Consider the following 21490-nt stretch of genomic DNA (forward strand, 5'->3'; position numbering starts at 1 on the left):
GCTTAAACATCTCCCAAGTCGCATGTAAATGCATTCTCCTTGAGAAATAAGACTGGAAAGCTAATTTAATGCGTGCTCTAAGATCCTCATCGCCAATCAGTCTAGCATTGAGCTTCGAAAGAGCCCAACGAGGTTGGAACTTAGGACGGTTGCATTCACCAGTATACACAATAACATGCATGCATGATCAGAGAAAGAGACTGGCTTTGCGCAACACGAGATGCGTCGGGTAAGGAGAGCCGATGGTACGTAAATCTGGCGCAGGCAGGCATGCGAATTTCTTTGGATACGTGTATAGGAACAGGACGTAGACATAGATAGCCCAGTGTCTAGCAGGCCCGCGTTTTCAGTGATGCTAGATAGCTCTGCAGAACTTCTATCGCTACTTCTTCTCGGTCCAGAGCGGTCATTAGGGTTACGCAAGTCCCCATCAATGCAACGTGACGTGATAGATTGTCCGTGTCGGCCACGCCACTCACAGCGTTTGTCTTCTTAAACCGTGTGCTTATGAACCAGGCTTTGGTGCAGCAGGTTGAACATAGTGCCACGCGAAGCTGAAGAGACGATGAAGAAGGGAGGGACGCGGAAGGAGAAGCTCGTCATGTGCGCGCACCAGGCTGAGGCCGACTCACTCCTGTAAATAAGCCTGTAACAGTGTGGTGGAGGTGCTGGGTGGATCGCCACGGACATTTCTCGACTTCGCTGGAGCCGAAGACTCGCCGGACTGCCACCTTTGCCCGTGACAAAGACCCAGGAAGGCAACACACGGCAGCCAGGAGCAGCGGCGCCCACTTGGCAGCACCGCGAGCGCGAACCTTTTCTGGAAAGGCTGGGTAAGACGTGGATGAGTGGCTGAGCAGGTACCAGTGAGTGAGCAAATACATTCGTTGGGATGCCACCTTTAAGCTGGCCAATGCTGTTTTCTTTTTCTACGGCACCGCGTTGGAATGAATTGAGAACCATGAAGCGTCCTTAACGAGCTGGGATCGCTCCGTGGAAGAGGTCCGCAACTATTTCGGGGATACCTTTGCAAAACGGAAATGCGCTGAGCAGACTGCTGCAGCGAGCGCAAGTTCCTGGTGAGACGTGCACGACGTAGATTGAAGAGGTGCTGAAACTCTGCAAAGTGGTCAATCCACGGATGTCGGAAGATGACATGAGTTGGTCATCTACTCAAGGGCATCGCGGAGGACGTATACAGTTTTCTGGTCAGCAAATACAAATTGGATTCTACCACTGACATCATCAAACACTGCCGCACGTTTGAAGATCTTAAGCTCCGTCGCGTTACCCCGAAGTTCGGCCGCCTGCCTAATGCCGCCGTGCACTGTTGCTAGTGTTGATTCCCACGAGCCTGCAAATCTTCCCGACATGATTCGACAAATTGTTCGTGATGAAATCTCCCGGCATCAAGATCTCTTGCGCCACATTGAAGTCCTGTACGACAGCTGTTCCCTGCAGGCAGCTCCGGTCCAGCACTCCTGTCCTTGGAGTTCTACCAATCACACCCCTCCCCGTGAACCTCGCAACGACTCTCACGGCCCTGCTCTGCTCACTCGTTTCTACTACATTGCACCACCTCCTCCGCAAAGCCACCAGCGACTGGTCTTGGATGGCCGCTTCGAACCTGTCTACAACGACTGTTATCCCGAGCGTACCCGTGACCCACCAGTGTGTTACCGCTGCGGTACGCTCGGACACATATACCGATTCTGCCGCCGCCGGGGTCAGACTTCACGCTGCCAGCGCCAATGGCCGAATCGTCGTCCTAGTTTAAATGCGGACGTTCCCAACCCGACCTTCACATCTCCTCAGGGCTTCTACCGCTACGCACCACTCTGGAACGATACCCCTGTCTCTGACCGGAGCCTGACTCCTCCCGCTCACCGCTCCCAACGATCGCCTTCTCCCCGGCGTTCTTCACCGCCAACCAGCGGGTGCGGCCCATGGAGGTGCGGTCGCAGGGTCATCGATATTGCCAATTCCTCTGCCCGTTAAAGAACCGCCTGGAAGTGTTAGTGGACGGTGTTTGCGTTATGGCCTTAGAGGATACTGGTGCCACAGTGTCGATGATGAGCTTAGATTTCAAGAACCGCCTCAGTCATAAAATAATGTTCGGTTGTGATAGTGCTGTCATATTTCGTGCCGTAGAGGGCGAATCATCGGTTCCACTTGGTATTTGTTATGTAAATGTAGCGATCGCTGCCCACGTGTTCAGAACTGAATTCACGGTACTCCCTCGCTGTACGCACGACATTATTCTGGGTGTTGACTTTTTACAACAGTGCGTCGCAACTCTCGACTTCGGCAGTGGCGGGATATCATTAAGCCCTAGTCTTCTGTCGGCCCTCATAGAAGAATCGCCGTGGGATCCCAAAGCGTTTTGCTGTCTCCGAAGATACAGTAGTTCCAGCACTATCTGCCATCTTCGTCCCATTTGTCTCCTCGAGCGCTATTTGCGATGCCTTTCACGCTCTGGTGGAACCCGCTTCCCTTGACTGCACGAAGAAGAGTGTGCTGGTGCCCCGCAGCGTCTTCCGAGTGACCGAGGGCCATGTCACTCTTTGGACTGTCAATCACTCCAACGAACCTGCCGTATTACCGCGTGGTTTGAAACTCGCCGGCTTTGAAGAACGCCTTTCTGTGCCTCCGCCGCGCTCAGTGACAGCGTTGCTCGACCAACTAGACATCGCGACCCGACCGACTTTCGATTCCTGGCCATGATCAATAAATCCCTATTTACCAACGACCATCGGATATTGCTGGAAGTTCTTTTGAAGTATGTGGACGTGTTCGACTTCGCTCGAGATCAACCGCCGCCTATTCCACCTTTCTGAACCCATCACATGATCAATACCCAGGGACTCCGGAACCAGGGGGTGGGGGGGGGGGCGCCCCCCCCCAACTTTTTTCAGGGGGGGGGGGGCAGCGCCTACCCTGGATCTTTCCCGAATAGCTGATGCGGTTCGCCCGATCGGCGGTGCTAGCCGCTTCGGTCTAAGCACATAGACGTACCAAACGTAGACTTATACCGGTTGTTACATGGGGCTCGCCTGCGGCATCCTACCGCTGTCGCACGCCAGCGCCAAGGGTAGCGTTGACCTGGCGGTCCGGTGTCCCGCGCAGAGCATCGGCAGGTTCCGGCAAAGGACGATGGCATCGTCTAACAAGAACAATGTTTAATACTGCATCTCGTACGAACGGCAAGAGAAGCTGGCCCCAGAGAGAAATTTGACACGCCCACACAGCAGGTGTCTCGATGGCGACCTAGGGGCGGGAGCATCCTTCAGAGAGAAAGGAGGAAGGTTCCGAAGACGCACACGTGTCGAACCAGCGGTCATGTTCATGGCAAGCGTCGCTGACTCAGACCCGGCGACGCCGTGATCCGGATCCATCCGTCCCGGGGAGAACACTCTCTCCCCGAGCGCCGTGCTCTCACAAGCGTTTGCACACACGCACGCACGCACACGACGACTCGTGGCAAGTGGATCTGTCTGGACACGATTCCCGAGACGGCTCTGGGCGGCAGTCGTCCAAGCGAATTGTCCGTTGCTCGGAATGATACTCTTGCGTCCACTGCAGCCGCGTTAATCTCGCACGGCGGTGACGGAACGTAACGCGGTCTACTTGAATGTCTCTCATCCCTTGAGTGTATTTCTTAATAACTGCATATTTACAATATCGTTGCCTCGGAAGATATCTGAGTTCCGAAAGAAGAGCAACAAGTTCTTCGTGCCTGGGACGAAACGTTTCGGCCATGGAATCGAGGTTGCACAAGATATAATGCGTCACATTGTTTGTCTTTGATTATTGATGTGTTTCTAATGCCCCTTCGTATTTGTATTTTGGCTGGCAGCGGGAACCACCTCTCATGAAAGTCAACCAGATGAGCGTGCGATAGGAGCAGCAAATATTGACGGTACGTTTTTGCAATGTTTTATTTCCACCGTGCTCTTCATTTGCCTTTCATGAACTTTTTTGCGTGTCATGCATGTTTTGCATATCTTGCTATACTCCTTTTTTTGAAAGAATGCCATATATACTCGTGTAAGGGCCGCCCCCGTGTAAGGGCCGCACCCCAAACTTGGGCGCCGGCAATTAAAAAAAAAAAAAGTGAGCCAAAAACTGTTTCATGCGCGCATAATTTTGGCCGCGTAAAAATCGCTACGACCACAAACGCGTCGTCCCGCGCGCCGTGCTCGGACTGGAATCCCGCACACGCGGTCCGTCATCGACGCTAGCTCGATCGGCGTTCGCACCAGAAAGGATTGACAAAACGTTATGCTGTGCAAAAGCCAGGATGGGGTGCAGGCGTGTTGGGTGTGCCTCACCGTGCAAGAAAACGCGAGTGGCGCGTTTTTGGGCGGTGACGCGCCGCTCCAAGCCGTCACAAGCGCCGCACCTTAGGTGGATCTGCACTTAGGATCACGTGAAATTTTCCAGTAAAGTAATACAGTGATCAAGCAACCGCTAGCAACCTGTCTTACTGCGGGTGGTAATCGCGCAGATCGCGCGGGCACAATCTATACTTTTAATGCATTGTGTATTCGAAGGATTCGTCGCGCCTGCGCTAATTCGTCATAAAAATGGGTATCGCCACGTAAAAAACGGACGCGTAATCAGGGCTGCGCTGTAGCAGAAATTTTTAGTGGAAAAACGCCGGTTCCTTGTAAGGGCCGCACCCCGTGTGAACCGCGGAAAAAAAGTGCGGCCCTTACACGAGTATATACGGTAATCAAAAAAGGATTCATGCAGTGTTGATCAGCTAATAATCCCTTTTATCTCACTTATTACAGAGATACCAGCAAGTCCGTAGCACAAGGTGGAGAGCCTCTCTTGGCAACAGACTGCGCCGATGGAAATCGCAAGCCATGACGACACGCCCTCGGATGTTCGATCACTGCCGCCAAAGAGCTACAAATTTCCAACGAACTAGACCAGAAGGTCCTGTAAATATGCATGGTTTGAGAAATTCACGTGGCTGTCGTACGACTACGAACGCGACGTCGTGTTTTGCAATTTGTGTCAAATAGCTTTCAAGGAAAGAGGAGGAAACGTTACAGCAGTGGAACTGTGTTTCATTCACAACGGGTTCAGTAATTGGAAAAAGGCTGTTGAAAAATTTCAGTGTCATGAGAAGAGCCAATTTCACTGCGTTTCCGCAAGCCGCCAACTGTCGAAAGAAAAAGGAATGCGTGTAGTGCAGCTATTATCGCAACACAGCAGGAGGAAGCCAGGCAGGCACTGCGTGCAATAGTGAGTTCGGTGCGATGCCGCACAGGTCAAGCTTTACAAGGGCAAACGAAGGACGTAGGTAACCTCCTTGATCTGCAAGATGAACGATCGCAAGACGTGCCTGCTTTGAAGAAATGGCTGGAGAAGCGAGATAGGTGGCTGAGCAGCGACATACAGAACGAGCTCATAGAAATTATGGCGCACAGCGTTCAGCGAGGCATCATCAAAGACATAGATGCAGTCCGTTTTATGGAATCATTGCTGACGGTACCACCGACGTAACAGGCAATGAGCAGTTCACATTTTGTGTGCGTTGGGTAGACGGGATAACACTGGAAGTTCGTGGGGAATTTCTTGTCATGTACAATGCACCAGACAGCAGAGCCGAGACGTTGTATAAAGCCTTGAGGGACATGATTTTGCGTCTGGGCCTGGAATTTCAGAATTTAAGTGGGCACTGTTTTGACGGGGCCGCGAACATGGCAGGCAGATTTACTGGCGTGCAGAAAAGGATTACGGAATCTGAACCACGGTCAATATTTGTGCACTGCAGTAACCACTGCCTAGACTTGGCACTCCCGGAGGTCGCAAGGAACTGCGATGTCATCGGCGACGCTCTCAACATTGTAAAGGATGTTTCCAATGCAATACTCGAATCAAAGAACTGGAAGACTGTTTATTCGAGCGTTGTACTTCCCCCGGGTAATGATGCCGGTGAGCAAGATTGTTCTAGGCAGAACACCCTACTGCTACCACTGTGTACAACGAGGTGGACAGTAAGAGTGAAATCAATGGAAAGGTTCGTTGAGAACTATTAAAGGGTGCAGGCAACTTTGCAGGAACTGGTGCAAGCTCAAAGCTCTCTCAGTGGCACCGGCAAGACAGCCTTAAAAGGATATGAGAAAGTATTAAAGAAGTTCGAAACTTTATTCGGCATCAACCTTTCTATAGCCCTGTCTGGCCCGTGCGAGGAACTAGCGAGGATGCTTCAACGCCCAGTTTACCGCGCTGCAGGAGCAGAAGAAGCAGCAGAGGCTCTTTGTGACCGCTTGTTAGGGCTGTGGTCTGACGCCTCATTTGACGTCCTGTGGCAGCGGACGAACTCAAGAGCAACAGACTTAGGTCTAAAGGAATCTCGAGCGCCCAGAGTTTCGCAGCCGCCCAGAAGGCTTCAATTCACAGACTATATTACCACCGATCGTATTACCACGGAGATCCGACGGCGATTTGAACAGCCTGGCATGGAGCAGCTGATTAGCCTCGAGCGCATTTTGACTGACGATGCTGAAGGTCGAAACTTCGCGTCAAACGACCTAAATGAGCTTTTAGGAGCACACGCTGCAGATTTTGACATCAGCAGGCTTTCAGCGCAACTCGTGCTTCTCCCAACGCTCCTACGTGACGAGGGTCCGGTCGCAAGTGAACACATTTTACAAATTCTGCAGGGGAAGTCTGCAGACATGCGTAATATGATGGACCAGGTTGTCCGGTATCTGCAAATCGTGTTTTCTGTGCCTGCGTCAGCTGCTTAAGGAGAGCGATCTTTCAGTGCTCTGAGAAGATTGGTTTATTTGGTTTATTGGGGTTTAACGTCCCAAAGCGACTGAGGCTATGAGAGACGCCGTAGTGTCAGCATTCACACTTCTTACGAGCCACGCGGTCCCAACACGCCAGCACAGGACATTTAACGCTCCTGTTCAGCGACAACGAGGCGCCCCGCATCCTAACTTTCTCCTACGAGCGTCCCCCTTGACAAGCCACGATGCTGCGCCTTACGGCAGCGGAGTCGTAAGGAGAAGTATCTTCAGCAAAGCGGAAAGTTGGGCAAGTTGGATAACGTTCATGATGTAAAAAATAGCGCACAGGGAACACACTTTGCGTCGTTTACTTTCCGTCCCGTGTGTTCCCTGTGCGCTATTTTTTACATCATGAGAAGTATCTTCAACCAACACGCCTGGACCTGTCGCAAGAGGCCAGACAGCGAGGCGCCGTTTCCTCCTCCCCCGGACGCCACTGCGCGCGGCAAAGTTTGAAGCGGTTGGCCGCGCGGTCGCTGGTTGGTCCTTTCGGACTGCCGTCGAGTGCCGCCTTTGGATTGGCCGGTTCGGAGGGGCCACCGTTCCTCAGGCTATAAAAGCCCCACCGCTGCAGCTTGAGAGGAGAGATGACCGAGAGGCGCCGACGATACGAGGCGCGTCGGCGAGGCCATCCCAACTCTGCAGATCCGCCGAACCTCCTACGTATCAGTAATCCAGTTATCTCATTCTTGTATTCTTGTCTTAAATTCTTGTCTTAAAATAAATCAATTTCTTTATTCGAAAAGAATCCGGCCACTTCTTGCTAACATGGCGCAGCCGACAGGATCTGCAGAGGCGTCACCCGTGAACGAAGACCGAGCCGACAACGTGGAGCCCAGCAGAACGCCGACGGTGAGCTTGGTGTCCCCGCTCATTCTGTCCCTTCTGGCATCGGCAGCACGCAACGCACTGACCACCTTGAAGAAACGGCAACTGGTGGAAGAGCTCCGATGCCGAGGACTTTCGTGCAGCGGCCGCAAGGACGACCTCGTGACGCGGATCATGGACGACAACGCTCGCCGCCAAGCCGAGAGGGCGGATTTCGAAAGACTGCTGGCCGAGAGAGACCATCTGCGGAGGCTTCTTGCTCAACGACAAGTGTCACACGATACGAGTGACAGCACGGACCAGCGCCCACTGTCGACACGGGCCGGCAACGAAACGGGCTGCCTACGACACGACGGACCCCGCGCCCCAGCCACGGACACTACGGTGCAACACACGGTGTCGCCGCAAGCGGGCCACGAAACGGGCTCCCTACGACACGACGGACCCCGCGCCCCTGCCACGGACACTACGGTGCAGCACACGGTGTCGCCGCAAGCGGGCCACGAAACGGGCTCCCAACGACACGACGGACCCCGCGCCCCTGCCACGGACACTACGGTGCAGCACACGGTGTCGCCGCAAGCAGGCCACGAAAAGGTCTCCCAACGACACGACGGACCCCGCGCCCCTGCCACGGACACTACGGTGCAGCACACGGTGTCGCCGCAAGCAGGCCACGAAAAGGTCTCCCAACGACACGACGGACCCCGCGCCCCTGCCACGGACACTACGGTGCAGCACACGGTGTCGCCGCAAGCGGGCCACGGAAAGGGCTCCCAACGACACGACGGACCACGCGCCCCTGCCACGGACACTACGGTGCAGCACACGGTGTCGCCGCAAGCGGGCCACGAAAAGGGCTCCCATCGACACGACGGACCCCGCGCCCCTGCCACGGACACTACAGTGCAGCACACGGTGTCGCCGCAAGCGGGCCACGAAAAGGGCTCCCAACGACACGACGGACCCCGCGCCCCTGCCACGGACACTACGGTGCAGCACACGGTGTCGCCGCAAGCGGGCCACGAAAAGTGCTCCCAACGACACGACGGACCCCGCGCCCCTGCCACGGACACTACGGTGCAGCACACGGTGCCGCCGCAAGCGGGCCACGAAAAGGGCTCCCAACGACACGACGGACCCCGCGCCCCTGCCACGGACACTACGGTGCAGCAGCCGGTGTCACCGAGATCGAGTCACGGAACGGGCTCCATACGACACGACGGACCCCGCGCCCCAGCCACGGATATTACGGTGCAGCAGTCACTACCGACACGAGTTGTCCACGAGACGTGCCTCCAACGACACGGCGCACCTTTCGCATCTGCTACAGTTACTAGTACAATGCAGAAGCTATTGCCAAGACGAGCTGGCTCATCCATAAAGCCAGCACCGCGACGAAAGCGCGGCAGGATGCGGAACGATCCAACAAGCCCGACTCCCTGGACCAAGAAACGTTACGAACGAGACAAACACGGCAGTCCGCATAAGTCGTATCACGTCCCCAGGTGGAAACGACGACGCAGTGGTATCGGTGAGCATCACGGTACAAGCCCGACTCCCTGTACCAAGAAACGAAACGAACGAGACAAACACGGCACTTCGCACAAGTCGCATCGTCTCCCCAGATGGAAGCGAAGGCGTATTCGAACGAGCTGGACGCAAGCCACAAGATACGCGGGGAAGAACGCCCAGCACGCCCAAGAATTGCTGTCGACAACGTGCGCCTGAGGACAGGCGCAAATTTTGGAAAGGCCGTGTCAGCATTCACACTTCTTACGAGCCACGCGGTCCCAACACGCCAGCACAGGACATTTAACGCTCCTGCTCAGCGACCACGAGGCGCCCCGCATCCTAACTTTCTCCTACGAGCGTCCCCCTTGACAAGCCACGATGCTGCGCCTTACGGCAGCGGAGTCGTAAGGAGAAGTATCTTCAACCAACACGCCTGGACTTGTCGCAAGAGGCCAGACAGCGAGGCGCCGTTTCCTCCTCCCCCGGACGCCACTGCGCGCGGCAAAGTTTGAAGCGGTTGGCCGCGCGGTCGCTGGTTGGTCCTTTCGGACTGCCGTCGAGTGCCGCCTTTGGATTGGCCGGTTCGGAGGGGCCACCGTTCCTCAGGCTATAAAAGCCCCACCGCTGCAGCTTGAGAGGAGAGATGACCGAGAGGCGCCGACGATACGAGGCGCGTCGGCGAGGCCATCCCAACTCTGCAGATCCGCCGAACCTCCTACGTATCAGTAATCCAGTTATCTCATTCTTGTATTCTTGTCTTAAATTCTTGTCTTAAAATAAATCAATTTCTTTATTCGAAAAGAATCCGGCCACTTCTTGCTAACAGTAGTGAAGGGCTCCGGAAATTTCAACCACCTGGGGTTCTTTAACGTGCACTGACATCGCACAGCACACGGGCCTCTAGAATTTCGCCTTCAAGAAATTCAGTCGCCGCGGCCGGGATCGAACCCGCGTCTTTCGGGTCAGCAGCCGAGCGCCGTAACCACTGAGCCACCGCGGCGGGCGCTCTGAGAAGAGTAAAAATATTTCTGCGCAATCGAATGACGCAGAGGAGGCTGACACACCTTCTCCTCCTCCACGTGCACAAGAAGAGAGTTGCGGACCTGCATTTGGATGCCGTTATGAAAGAGTTCGTATTAGAATGGCAGAACGAACAGCAACCTTCGGCCTCCTTTGAAAACCTCCTCTGCCCAACGTCCTCTTGTCATGCTAGCCTTGAAGCTCGTCAGTCTGCGATACTATAGCTTTGCACCTAGTGCCTACTTTCATGTCTACTTGCATGAATATATCAGTTCACATTTGCTTCAGTGCGAGCCCGAATTCAGAAATATTAAAATTTTTTTTTCACAGCTTTCGAATCCGTTTACTCACTTGCGCGGTCTACGCAGGTTTCAGTAATTATGAAATGGCCAACCATTTTTAAAGTGTATATACCAATGTAGAATAAGTGAGGATGCAATTATGCAAAATTGAAACGGCTACAATGAATTAAAACATTAATAATTAATAAGAATAAGAAGTTTGCAGGAGTCAAGTGGATGCAGCTAGCACAGGACCGGGTTAATTGGAGCAATATGGAAGCGGCCTTTGCCCTGCAGTGGGTCTAGTCCGGCTGATGATGATGATGAAGCAAAGCCAATACTTGCCCCCCCCCCCCCCCCCTCCCAAAAACGTTCCGGAGTCCCTGTCAGTACCGGATCTGCACACCCGATTCGACAGACGCCATACCTCGTCTAGCCCTCAGAACGTAAAATAATTGATGAACACGTCCGTGACAAGTTGCAACAAGGAATTATTTAGGAATCATCAAGCCCGTGGGCCACCCCTGTGATCTTAGCGAAAAAGGAAGATTGCACGTGGCGATTTTGTGTCGACTACCGCCGCCTTTACATTGCCAGAAAGAAAGATGTTTACCCTCTCCCACACGTTGATGATGCCACTGACTACCTCCATTCAGCTTCCTACTTGTCCTCTGTGGATTTACGGACCGGATACTGGCAGATCTTGACGCACCCTGAAGACAAAGAGAAGATGGTGTTCGTGACCCCAGACAGGTTGTATGAAATTAATGTGATATGCCATTACGCACCGCTCCTGACACCTTTGAAAGATTTATGGATACTCCTATGCGTGGACTGAAGTGGCAAATTTGCATGTGTTGTCTGGATGGTGTAGTCATTTTTGGGAGGACCTTCGTCGAACATAACAGCCGCTTAGCCGTTGTCCTTGACTGTATCTAGAGAGCGGGTCTCTGCTGAACTCTCAGAAGTGCCGCTTCGGGGAACGCCAGATCGTTGTCCTTGGCCATCTGGTTGGCAAGAATGGTGTCAGGCCCGACCCACAGATGACTGAAGCTGTCAGTTGCGTCAAAGAGCCCAAACCTTTGAAAGAACTTTGCCTTACCTCACGGCCCATACTAAGTCATTTTTGTCCGACAGCTCCCACTGAACTTCACACTGACGCCAGTGGCATCGGCGTGGGTGCTGAGCTCATACAACGCCACTCCGGGAATCAGCACGTTGTCTCTTACGCAAGTTTACGCCCACAGCAAGTCTGAACGCAATTACACCGTGACCGATCGAGTAAGAGTGTATCGGCGTTCTTTTCGGCGTATAGCGATTTTGTTCGTACCTTTACGGACGTGTCTTCACAGTCATCACAGACCATCATTCTCTTTGCTATCTGGTGAATCTGCGCGACCCCAGCGGTCGGTTTTCCCGCTGGGCATTACACCTTCAAGAGTTCAACTTTACAGTGTCGTACAAAAGTGGCCGCCAGCACGCCGACTCTGACTGCCTCTCGCGGCTGCCACTCGCGACTACTTATTGCGATGAAGAAAATTTTGACTATCTTGCCGCCCTTTCCTTACAGTTTCCGGATCTTGAGTCTTTCCAGAGAGAACAACACAAAGATCAGTACTTGGTACCGCTTTTCGAAGAAGCCCGTGATCCGAGATCTGTATTCCTGTATTCGCGACAGTTTACTCTACCGAACGAATTACTCGTCTGGAGGTGTGCACTTTCTGCTCGTCGTTCCGGCTAGCCTCTATTCCTCTGTTCTACGCGCAATTCACGATGACGTCATGACTAGGAACTTAAGGTCTGCGACGATTATACAGGCCGAAAAATTTGCAAACCCTGTCTGGTTGGTTCGCAACCAGGTAGACGATAGGAAAGACGACAAATGTAAGACATGCGAAGCGAGGGGTACCTTCGATCACATAATTTGGGAATGCCCCGGAACCCCGGCGCTGGGGACAATATTCAAAGTGGAGAAGCCTGGGAGGCCCTGCTGCGCAGCGAGGTCCCCGCCGACCAGCAACCAGCTGTACGCCTAGCTGGCGGCTGAAGCTGCGAAGAACCAATGTATCTTCGCCAGTCTTTAGTCGCGGAGGTCCCGGCCCCCATCCCCTAGGCCTGCGTGCCAGGGGCGGGGAGTAAGGGAGCTTCCTACATCGGTGGAAATAAAGTTTTAATCACCATCATCATCTTGGGGTTTGCCAGGACCCTTACTCGAATTAAGGAACGTTTTTGCTAGCCAAACATGCGTGGCATGACTCAGCGCTACGTGACCTCATGTGTGCAGTGTCAGCGGTTCAAACTTGCAACAACTTCTCCGCCGGGACGCTTGCATCCGGTGACACCTCCGAGCACACAGTGAGCAGAGCAAGTGGGTCTTGACGTCTTAGGGAAGTTTCCCCGCTCGTCCAAAGGCAGCCGCTGGGTCATCGTTTGTATTTATCACCTAACGCGTTACTGTGAAACTGCCGCCATACCTTCCTTCACCGCAGCTGAAGTCTCTCTCTTTATTCTTCATGCTATCGTCCTCCGTCATTATCAATGACCGTGGCCGCCAATTTACGACAGATGTTGAGGAGCAGCTACTGCGCCTTTGCTCTTGCCATTTCCGTCACTATCAACCCCAGACCGATGGCCTCGTTGAGTGTACAAACCGGACACTGACGAACATGCTTGCGATGTATGTCGACTCCCATCATAAGAACTGGGACGATGTGCTTGACGGATTGAACAAAACTCTCATGTCCTCGATTTACTTTACTTTGCTCATTCATTCGTTTCACTTCGAGAATCTTAATTTTCAGTATATATTCTATCGATCGATCGACCATTTCCGATTCGCGAGTTATCTGTCGATCACGTGTAAATGCACTAAGCATGAACTGCGTTAAAATACATTTCATACAGTTAGGTGAACGTTATCTTATCACGATGGAGCTAAATGATTTAGATATTCCGAACTCATCATCCCTACCGCTTTACGCAGTTTATTCGCAATAAAGATACGCACTTGAAAATAATTGAAGTTAATCGGCTTCAAACAGGTACAGCACAGACGGGAGGAAGCGGGCTAAGCGGGCGCGAACTGGGATTTCACCGGTGGCGCCACGGCTGCACGAAAAATAAAGCCCCTAGAATAACTAAAAAAGGGCGCGCGCTCCCCCAACCGGTACGCCACGCGGTGGACATCAAACGCTCGTGCCCCGTCCTCCCTCTTCGAAATCATGAATAAATTTTTGGTTTCGGTGGCCGAACAACCAAGTTTATACGACTGACCGGCATAATTAGCCGATCAGTCGATTTAGCAGCAAACTGCTCACGTCACTTTCGTTCTCTGCGCCCACTGCGGCTTCGTAGCGGTCGACCGTGTGGATCAGCACTCCGCTCGCTACAGGTTTGCATTCGTAAAAGCCGATCGTGTTCGTGCGGGAATACCGGATAGCCGGACAGTCATCACATACGCAACATGAAAGTCTCGCAGTTGAATCAAGCTGAACTAGCCCAGATAGCACATAATCAAGCGCGTCTCCACGTTACGAAACACCAGAGCCAGTTTCAAAAAGGTGATGCATAAAACTCCACACGGTTTCTTTCAAAAAACGCAGCAATAAAAATTTTACACTATAATTTCTTTGTTACATATTATATAAATATGCGAGGTAACGTACAAAAATATTTAAGACGTTTTTATTCATTTTTAACAAGGTTTACGACATCAGAGAGCTAACGTTTGCAGCCGCGGAGTGGCGGAGTCTGCAGTGTGGGTACCACCGTGCTACCCGTGCACCGGACTTGCCGTGCTAGGCCTACCGGCAGCGGTTATTTATTTCTTCCGTGGTTGTATTACAACTCACAAACCTAGGAGTTCTGTCCAGCATGTCGCTGCTAAATGCACAGTACGACACAATTGGAAGAACTTTCATACAGCAGTACTATGCTATGTTCGACGACCCTGCTTTGCGACCAAATTTGGGGACGCTGTACAATGTAAGCTATTTTGCTTCGGTCGTGTTGTGAGGTAGACGTGTGAAATAATAGAAGTGGTGTGCTTTTGCAGTGCCTTGTTGTTTTCTGTTTACTGTAGCCTACTTAGAAATGCTATTGTTTTTTCGTGGAGAAATGTGCTAGGTATGTTGCTAATACTGAACGAAATTCCATGCTTGTGGGTGGAGACGCTTGACCCGTTGTCAAGATTCCAACTAAGTCGGGACGTCGCCGGCTTGCTGGGTTACAGTGAGTGTACTCTGTTTTCTTCTTTTCAGGAAGAAAAATCTTTAATGACTTTTGAAGGACAGCAGATTTTTGGGCGGACGAAAATTCTAGAAAAAATACAGGTAAGTTGCCCTCAGTCATATCAATGTAAGTTGGGCTACCTCCACGACTGTATTCGAAGACTTTTTGTTGTGCAGCTTCGTGTTTAACAAAATGCTCTCTCTCGAGTGTTTTCGACTTGTGCACGCATTGTTACGAGGTGCGGTACTATTGTCCCGTTTCTGTCAAGGGCCTCGGCTTTCAGAAGATATGCCACTCGGTAACCATCATTGACTGTCAGCCGATGTTCGACGGGGGCATTCTAATATTTGTCTTAGGCCAGCTCAAGGTGAGTTCAGTTTATTGTATGAGCACTAGTTTTCAAGCCCGCAGGGCTAGCAACTCTGCTTCACCGACCAGTGTTATCCCAACCGCCTCGCGAAAATAACTGATGTTCCCCGCACTGATGTATTGCATTTGGCTAGTGTGTCATTGCATTCTTAAGCAGCGAGGCGTTCTGGCCAAAGGGCCGCTTCATGAAGTATCAAGTGCATGTGCATAAAGCCTGCCCTTCACTTCGTCAAATTCTTTGAAGTACGAGTGCCTCATTCTGCTGTGAATAGTCATATGCCGCTGTAATGTGTTGTTTCGTGCTTGTAATTTCCGGCGAAATTGTTCAGTGGTTGGAAGATGGTGGCTGTAGACAGTGTGCTTTTTCTCCTACAGACTGACGATGATCCAGCACATACGTTCAACCAAGTGTTTGTGTTGAAGCCAATTGGAGAAAGCTTTTATGTGGAGCACGATATCTTCCGGCTAGCCCTGCACCATACGGCATGAAGAACAGTGGCAGCAGCTCTAGCTGTTATTGGAGGACACCTCTGCTGCCTGTCTTGTGGTTCCGGTAGCTACTGCATGGGCGCTTGAGAGACATCCCCCTCTGTTTGCTTTTTAAAGTTGTATGCGTGATTTGTAATAAATGTACATTCTGCTCCTTTTTCACAAGTATCCCAAAATGCAGTTCACTGCCAGCAGCGTACAGTTAAGGAGCTAGATGTACTCATCATTGCTGTGCTTTGGGCGTCTTGCTGGAAGGTGGCAGCCCACCTAGACTTGCCCCCTTCCCAGACACGCTTTGTATCAGCATGGTGGCGGATAATCTACAGAAGCAACATGCAAGACTGGGCATGAAACTTGTGTATTGCTTCTTGAAAAACTCTACAATGTGTGCCCACAAAAATGAACGTTTTTCATTGGCAAGCCTACATACTCTCTCCTGTTGGGCCACTTTACATAATACACCAATCATAAATGTTCTCTGTTTGTAATAAAGGAAACTGAGGTTTGTACCAGTTGTCAGGAATGGAGTACTTTGAATGTTTGCATTTAACAGTAAGCAGTGTTTAAAAGGTGCCAGAGGCAATATATATCTAGTCTAAACATGTTGCTTATGGCCATGTTGGGACACACTTCAAATTTTTGATCGGTGGAATAATTGGGAAAACTAACATGGTGATGGGAGGCATGTTCCAAGTTCGCTGTGTGTGCACAAAAGTGAAATGAACCTTGAGCTTGGCGCATGATAGCCTTGGATGCTTATGCTCCACTAAACCCAACACAACAAAAGTGAAAATGAAAGTGAATGATCATTTGAACTTATCTATTCTCATCACATACTTGGGTGTGGGCTCCTGCCATATGGCTGTACTGCATCCTTTTTTTTTTGTTTGAATTCCGGTCTTGTTACTTCCATCCTTTGAATAGCCTTCGAAGCACTGAGGCTGAAAGCCAGTGTTGGCTTAATCACTTCAGAATACTGCATCAGTTTTATGAATGTGTGAAACAGGTTGCAGATAACAAACTGACAGTATGAACAAATTTATGCACTGCATGACTGGCATTCTGTGCGTGCATTCCTGACAATATAAGGTTGAGCATGCGTGCAATGCTTAAAACCGTATAATCTGTCCATTGAAACTACATTGATCTGAATATCTTCGAACATCACTTATCTTGAAGTTTTTAATGCATTTGAATGAAAAGTGTGGTTATTCAAAAAAAAAAAAACAGTCTGGCCAGGTATTCCCCAGTGCTACAGGGAGCCCACCGGTGATACAATGGGTGCAAGTTTTCTCCTGGCCAGGTGTTCGATCTGTCTGGGGTGAAGTGCTTGGCAAATGGGTCTTGAACCCCACTTGGAGTAGACTAAAATATGTTGTGCAATGGTGTTCTTTTCCAAAGCTGCTCTCTCACCATAAAAATTCATTGTGCCAGGTAGTGATGTTTGTTAAACACCATGTGACACTAGGAGGCCTCAAAGTAAATACTGCTTGGGGCCTCCTAATAATAAGCACATTACAGGGTTACACAAAATGCAGCAAACAGTGTTAAGATTAGTATGTTGATTGAAATTTTAAACTAGCAATAGCAAGGAGAAAGACAAACGCGTTGAAGAAGAAGCACTTTGATTAGTTCATTAGGCGTCAGTCAATATCCTCGTGAAATGCTGTTTAATACGACTCTGAAATGAATGTGAAGCACATGATTTAGTTTGAAAGGACAAAGTGTTCACAGTGTTATGCCGACAGATTTAGTGGTAAATTTGCCATAGTTAGTACTAACCTTGGGAAGAAGAAAATTATAACTTTCAGAAAATTGTTATTTCTATTTAGGCCACCTCAGTGGCTTAGTGGTTATGGCACTCGGCTGCTTACCCGAAAGACGCAGGTTCGATCCCGGCCACAGCGGTTGAATTTTGATGAAGGCAAAATTCTAGAGGCCCATGTACTGTGCGATGTCAGTGCACGTTGAAGAACCCTAGGTGGTCGAAATTTCCGGAGCCCTTCACTATGGCGTCTACCATAGCCTGAGTTGCTTTGGGACGTTAAACCCCCTTAAACCAAATCTGTTATTTAGGTCACCAATGGAATATGTTTCATTTGGAATATTGCAGTTTATTAATCGGTACACAATGAGTGACAGCTTGAACGGAAAAAGTTGGCAGAAAGGCAAGATATTTTGTTACGGTAAAGTGGGGCTGAGGGTGAGAGTAATTAAATATCATTAGTCTGAGTGCTTGGTTTTGAAGGTGCTGAATGTGACCTAAGTGTGTATAGTATGTATTACCCCAGGAAGACGAGCAGTATGAGAGGTGACTATGTGTATGAGCGTATTACAGTACTAAAATAATATGGGGCTGAAAAAAGATGATGCGTTTTGATAATAATATGAAGGCCAAGCGAAATCTTTAGTAAGAAATGGGTATGGAGATCAAATTTCAAATTTTTGTGTAGAAGAACACCAAGAAAAGTGTCTGTGTCAGAAAGTGGTAGAACGTGCCTGTTAAGGCACACCGATGCAGATCGCGATGTGCAATCTGAGGTGAATGGAATATAATGGACTTGGCTTTTACGAATTAATATGCAGAAAGTTAATTTTGCACCACAATAAAGTGTTATTGAGATCAGCGTTAAGTTTTCTGTTGCAGTATGGTCGCAGATTTTTCAGATTTCAAAATCGTGGTGTCATCTGCGTATAGAATACAGTTAACGTGACTCAACGAGTGAGGCAAATCATTAATATATAAGAGGAAAGGTAACGGGCCCAAAATAGATCCTTGAGAACTCCCATAGTTACAGACTTTGCAGATGACATGTTGTTATTTACTTGAACAATTTGGGACCGGTTAGATAAATAGCTCTGAAGAATTTATAAAGGTGGTCTACGATTTCCTAAGCAGGTTAGATTGTGCAGAAGGATGCAATGGTTAATCATATCAAAAGCTTTAGTTAGATCAATAAATAATGTTCCAGTGACAAGACCATTGTCAATGGCATCCTTAATTAGTAAAAGATAAAGAGAGCAAGTTCAGTGGGAAATACTTGACGGAAACCAAATTGATGAGGTGAAGTAAGTTGAACTTCGATAGCCAGGCCTTGAGTCGTGTAGAGATTAGTTCAATAATTTTACTAAAGAAAGAGGAAAATGCAAATTAGACAGTAGTTGGTAATGAATTCGTGATAACCTTCCTTAAACTCGGGAATAATTTTGCCAACCTTTAGAACGTTGGGAAATTCGTCAGAACAAAATATTTTGTTATTCATTGGTGCTAAAATAGGCGGTAGCTCTTCTGCTACAAGTTTAATTTTAAAAGGGTGGACCGAATCTAAACCTGCCGTGTTATTTTGAGAGAAAAAAATTACCCTTTGGAATTCATCTGAACATGTGGGACACAAGTAAAAAGAAGGAAAATTCACAATGGGGCTGGTTAGGCAACGGTGGCTGCACATGGAGGCCTGCCGGTAAAGCCAAGTGGTCACTGAAGGCATTAAAAATGTTATTAGCGTCAGTGTATGTGCACGTCTGTTTTAATTTGAATTGGTTGGGGGTCGGAATGCTTATTAAGGAATTCGTTAATGTATTGACAACGGCGGTGAGTGTCATTAGCATTTTTCAAAAGTAATTGGTTTTGATAGTAGTCACATATAGCGTGTTTTAAAATTGCTGAAAGCGTGTTGAATACCTTCAGAACTTATGTCTAAGGATAGTGTTAAATAGCGGTGACAACTTTTTTGTGTAATTATTTTCTTAGTTATAGCTTGTAGTAAGCCCTTGGTGACCCAAGGATTCCGGGGGTATGCGAATGGACATTGAATGGTGACGTGTCACATGCAGTGGTTAATGCAGTAGGAAATTGGTTTTTGAGGAAAGGAAATGACGCAGTAACTGTCTCGCATCTCGGTGGACACCTGAACCGCACCGTAAGGAAAGGGAGGAAGGTTGGAGTGAAAGAAGAAAGATGCCATACTGGAGGTCTCCTGAATAATTTCGACCACCTGGGGATCTTTAACATGCACTGCCATCACATAGCACACGGGTGCCCTTTGCGTTTCGCCTCAAAACGCGGCCGCCGCGGTCGGGTTCGAACACGGGTACTCCGGCTCGGTAGACGAGCGCCTTAACCACTGAGCCACTGCGGCGGGTTTTATGTAGTCAGCAATTTGTGATTCATATAAACTGAAGGCTTTGTTAGGACAGGTTTCAGCACTTGTTTAGATCCGGCAGTGTTCCTCAGTTGCAATTTTTCAGAGTTGTGCCGTCTCTTAACCAGTTCCGTGCTTCAGCATGAAAGGGTGGTCTTCACTGTTCATATCATCCTGACAGGTTTTTGTCATAGTTTTATTTTTAGGCAGTGTAAGGCATTTTATGAGTGCTCTTGTTCAGAGGGCATTTAACGGCAGCACCCATGAGGTGGATGGATAGAGCAGAAATCGAGCAACTTTATTGCATTATACTAATGTGCACGCACCAAATGTAGCATTTAACATTCATGTTTGTGACTGAGAGGAGCTTATACACGCTTCTTTCAAATCATTTTGAAGCCAAATAGTTTACCGGGGTTGTTCTTAAGTACTGCAAAGTAATGAAATGCAAGTTGTGCTATATTAGTAGTTGCAAGCTCCAAGAATCAACTTGAATGATGCAGCTTATATAGCACGAAGGTCAAACTTGTGATGCTGCTTGTCTTTTAGGTGTCACATTTCTTAATACATTTCAACAAGGCATGAAAGATGCTGCATTGTACGATTACAGCAAGAAAATTTGTTGCATCCTTTAACTTAGATAGGTTTATAGGGGTTTAAGGTCCCAAAGCCACTCAGGCTATGATGGGCGCTGTAGTGAAGGGCTCCGTAAATTCCGACCACCTGGGGTTCTTTAATATGCACTGACATCGCACAGTACAGAGGCCTCTAGAATTTTGCCTCCATCGAAATTCGACCGCCGTGGCCGGGATCGAGCCCGTGTCTTTCAGGCCAGCAGCCGAGCACCATAACCACTGAGCCACCGTGGCGGCGTCCTTTAACTTAGACGAGCTGTGCAAGCAAGCACTCGAGCTTCATGGTTGTCACCATCATCAGCCTGGTCAAGGCTACTGCAAAGCAAAGGCTTCTTGTCAGTGACCTTCAATCGCCTGGCTTGTGCCAGTTGAATGCAGTTTCCAAGAAAATATCTTGAGCTGCTTATACGATTTGATTCTCTGCTGTCTTTAGGTAAACTTCCTCTCTCTCGGCGTAAACTCTAATTGGCAATCACTTATGTGTTCTGTGCAACATGGCCTGTCCGAGTCTATTTCCCCTCAACTTTAGCTACTCAATTAAAACTTTAATCTGGGCAAGTTGGTTCATAAGCTTGAAAGGGGTGCGTACTTGTGTGAAAGACTGGACGAAAACAAGGAAACACAAACGACATGTACAAAGCGCATTGTACGTGTCATTTGTGTTTCCTTGTTTTCGTCCCGTCTTTCGCGCAAGTACGTACTCCTTTCAAACTTTAGCTAGGATGTCATCCATTTCTGTTGGTTGTGCAATCCACGATGCTCTGTGGGTCCACATAGCACCTATCATTTTCCATTTTATAGCTCAATGTACTGACCTGGGTTTCATTTTGTTTTTTCACGCAGCAATTAGCAGACAATGTCTTCCCCTACCTCATACTTATTGGTATTTTGTTACTATTATGGACAAGTATGGTCATTGAGCTGTCCCTGTAGTTAAATTCCAGCTCACTTTGTGTTTGACACTTTAGTTACATAATGCCTACTGATTTATTCACCAAATCTCAACCCTTTCTTAATTTAGAAATGTAATGTGCAAGGAAATGCTCTATTTCTTAGATTTCTCTGCAACCTGGCTGATAAGAATGAGACATATGTTGACATGTTTTTAAAATCGCAGCCTATTCTTTACGCCGAGCGATAACGTTTATCTTGTTCTGTTAGCAGTTACC

The 21490-nt window shown here is 49.3% G+C and overlaps 1 protein-coding gene and 1 pseudogene across 1 annotated transcript; both read left to right on the forward strand.

Annotated features, from left to right (window-relative positions):
* Nucleotides 1-5693: 5693 nt before the first annotated feature.
* On the forward strand, nucleotides 5694-10764 carry LOC149351002 (uncharacterized; annotated as a pseudogene).
* A 3426-nt stretch (nucleotides 10765-14190) lies between these two features.
* Nucleotides 14191-15772, forward strand: LOC149351003 (putative nuclear transport factor 2). Its single transcript, XM_089580189.1, has 4 exons — nucleotides 14191-14440; nucleotides 14716-14787; nucleotides 14955-15053; nucleotides 15431-15772. The coding sequence occupies exons 1-4, from the start codon at nucleotides 14330-14332 to the stop codon at nucleotides 15542-15544; spliced, it is 396 nt and encodes a 131-aa protein (XP_089436315.1). The 5' UTR covers nucleotides 14191-14329; the 3' UTR covers nucleotides 15545-15772.
* Nucleotides 15773-21490: the final 5718 nt, after the last annotated feature.

Source organism: Amblyomma mixtum, chromosome 3 (assembly GCF_055824585.1).
Source record: "Amblyomma mixtum isolate Tamu chromosome 3, ASM5582458v1, whole genome shotgun sequence".
In the NCBI taxonomy this organism is placed as follows: domain Eukaryota; kingdom Metazoa; phylum Arthropoda; class Arachnida; order Ixodida; family Ixodidae; genus Amblyomma; species Amblyomma mixtum.

Bases quoted from the DNA above. Each gene is read 5' to 3' on its own strand.
- LOC149351003 (XM_089580189.1), top strand. From the start codon at position 14,330: ATGTCGCTGCTAAATGCACAGTACGACACAATTGGAAGAACTTTCATA. The intron at 14,441-14,715 runs GTAAGCTATTTT...TCTTCTTTTCAG, and splicing joins ATTTGGGGACGCTGTACAAT to GAAGAAAAATCTTTAATGAC. The intron at 15,054-15,430 runs GTGAGTTCAGTT...TTTCTCCTACAG, and splicing joins TTGTCTTAGGCCAGCTCAAG to ACTGACGATGATCCAGCACA.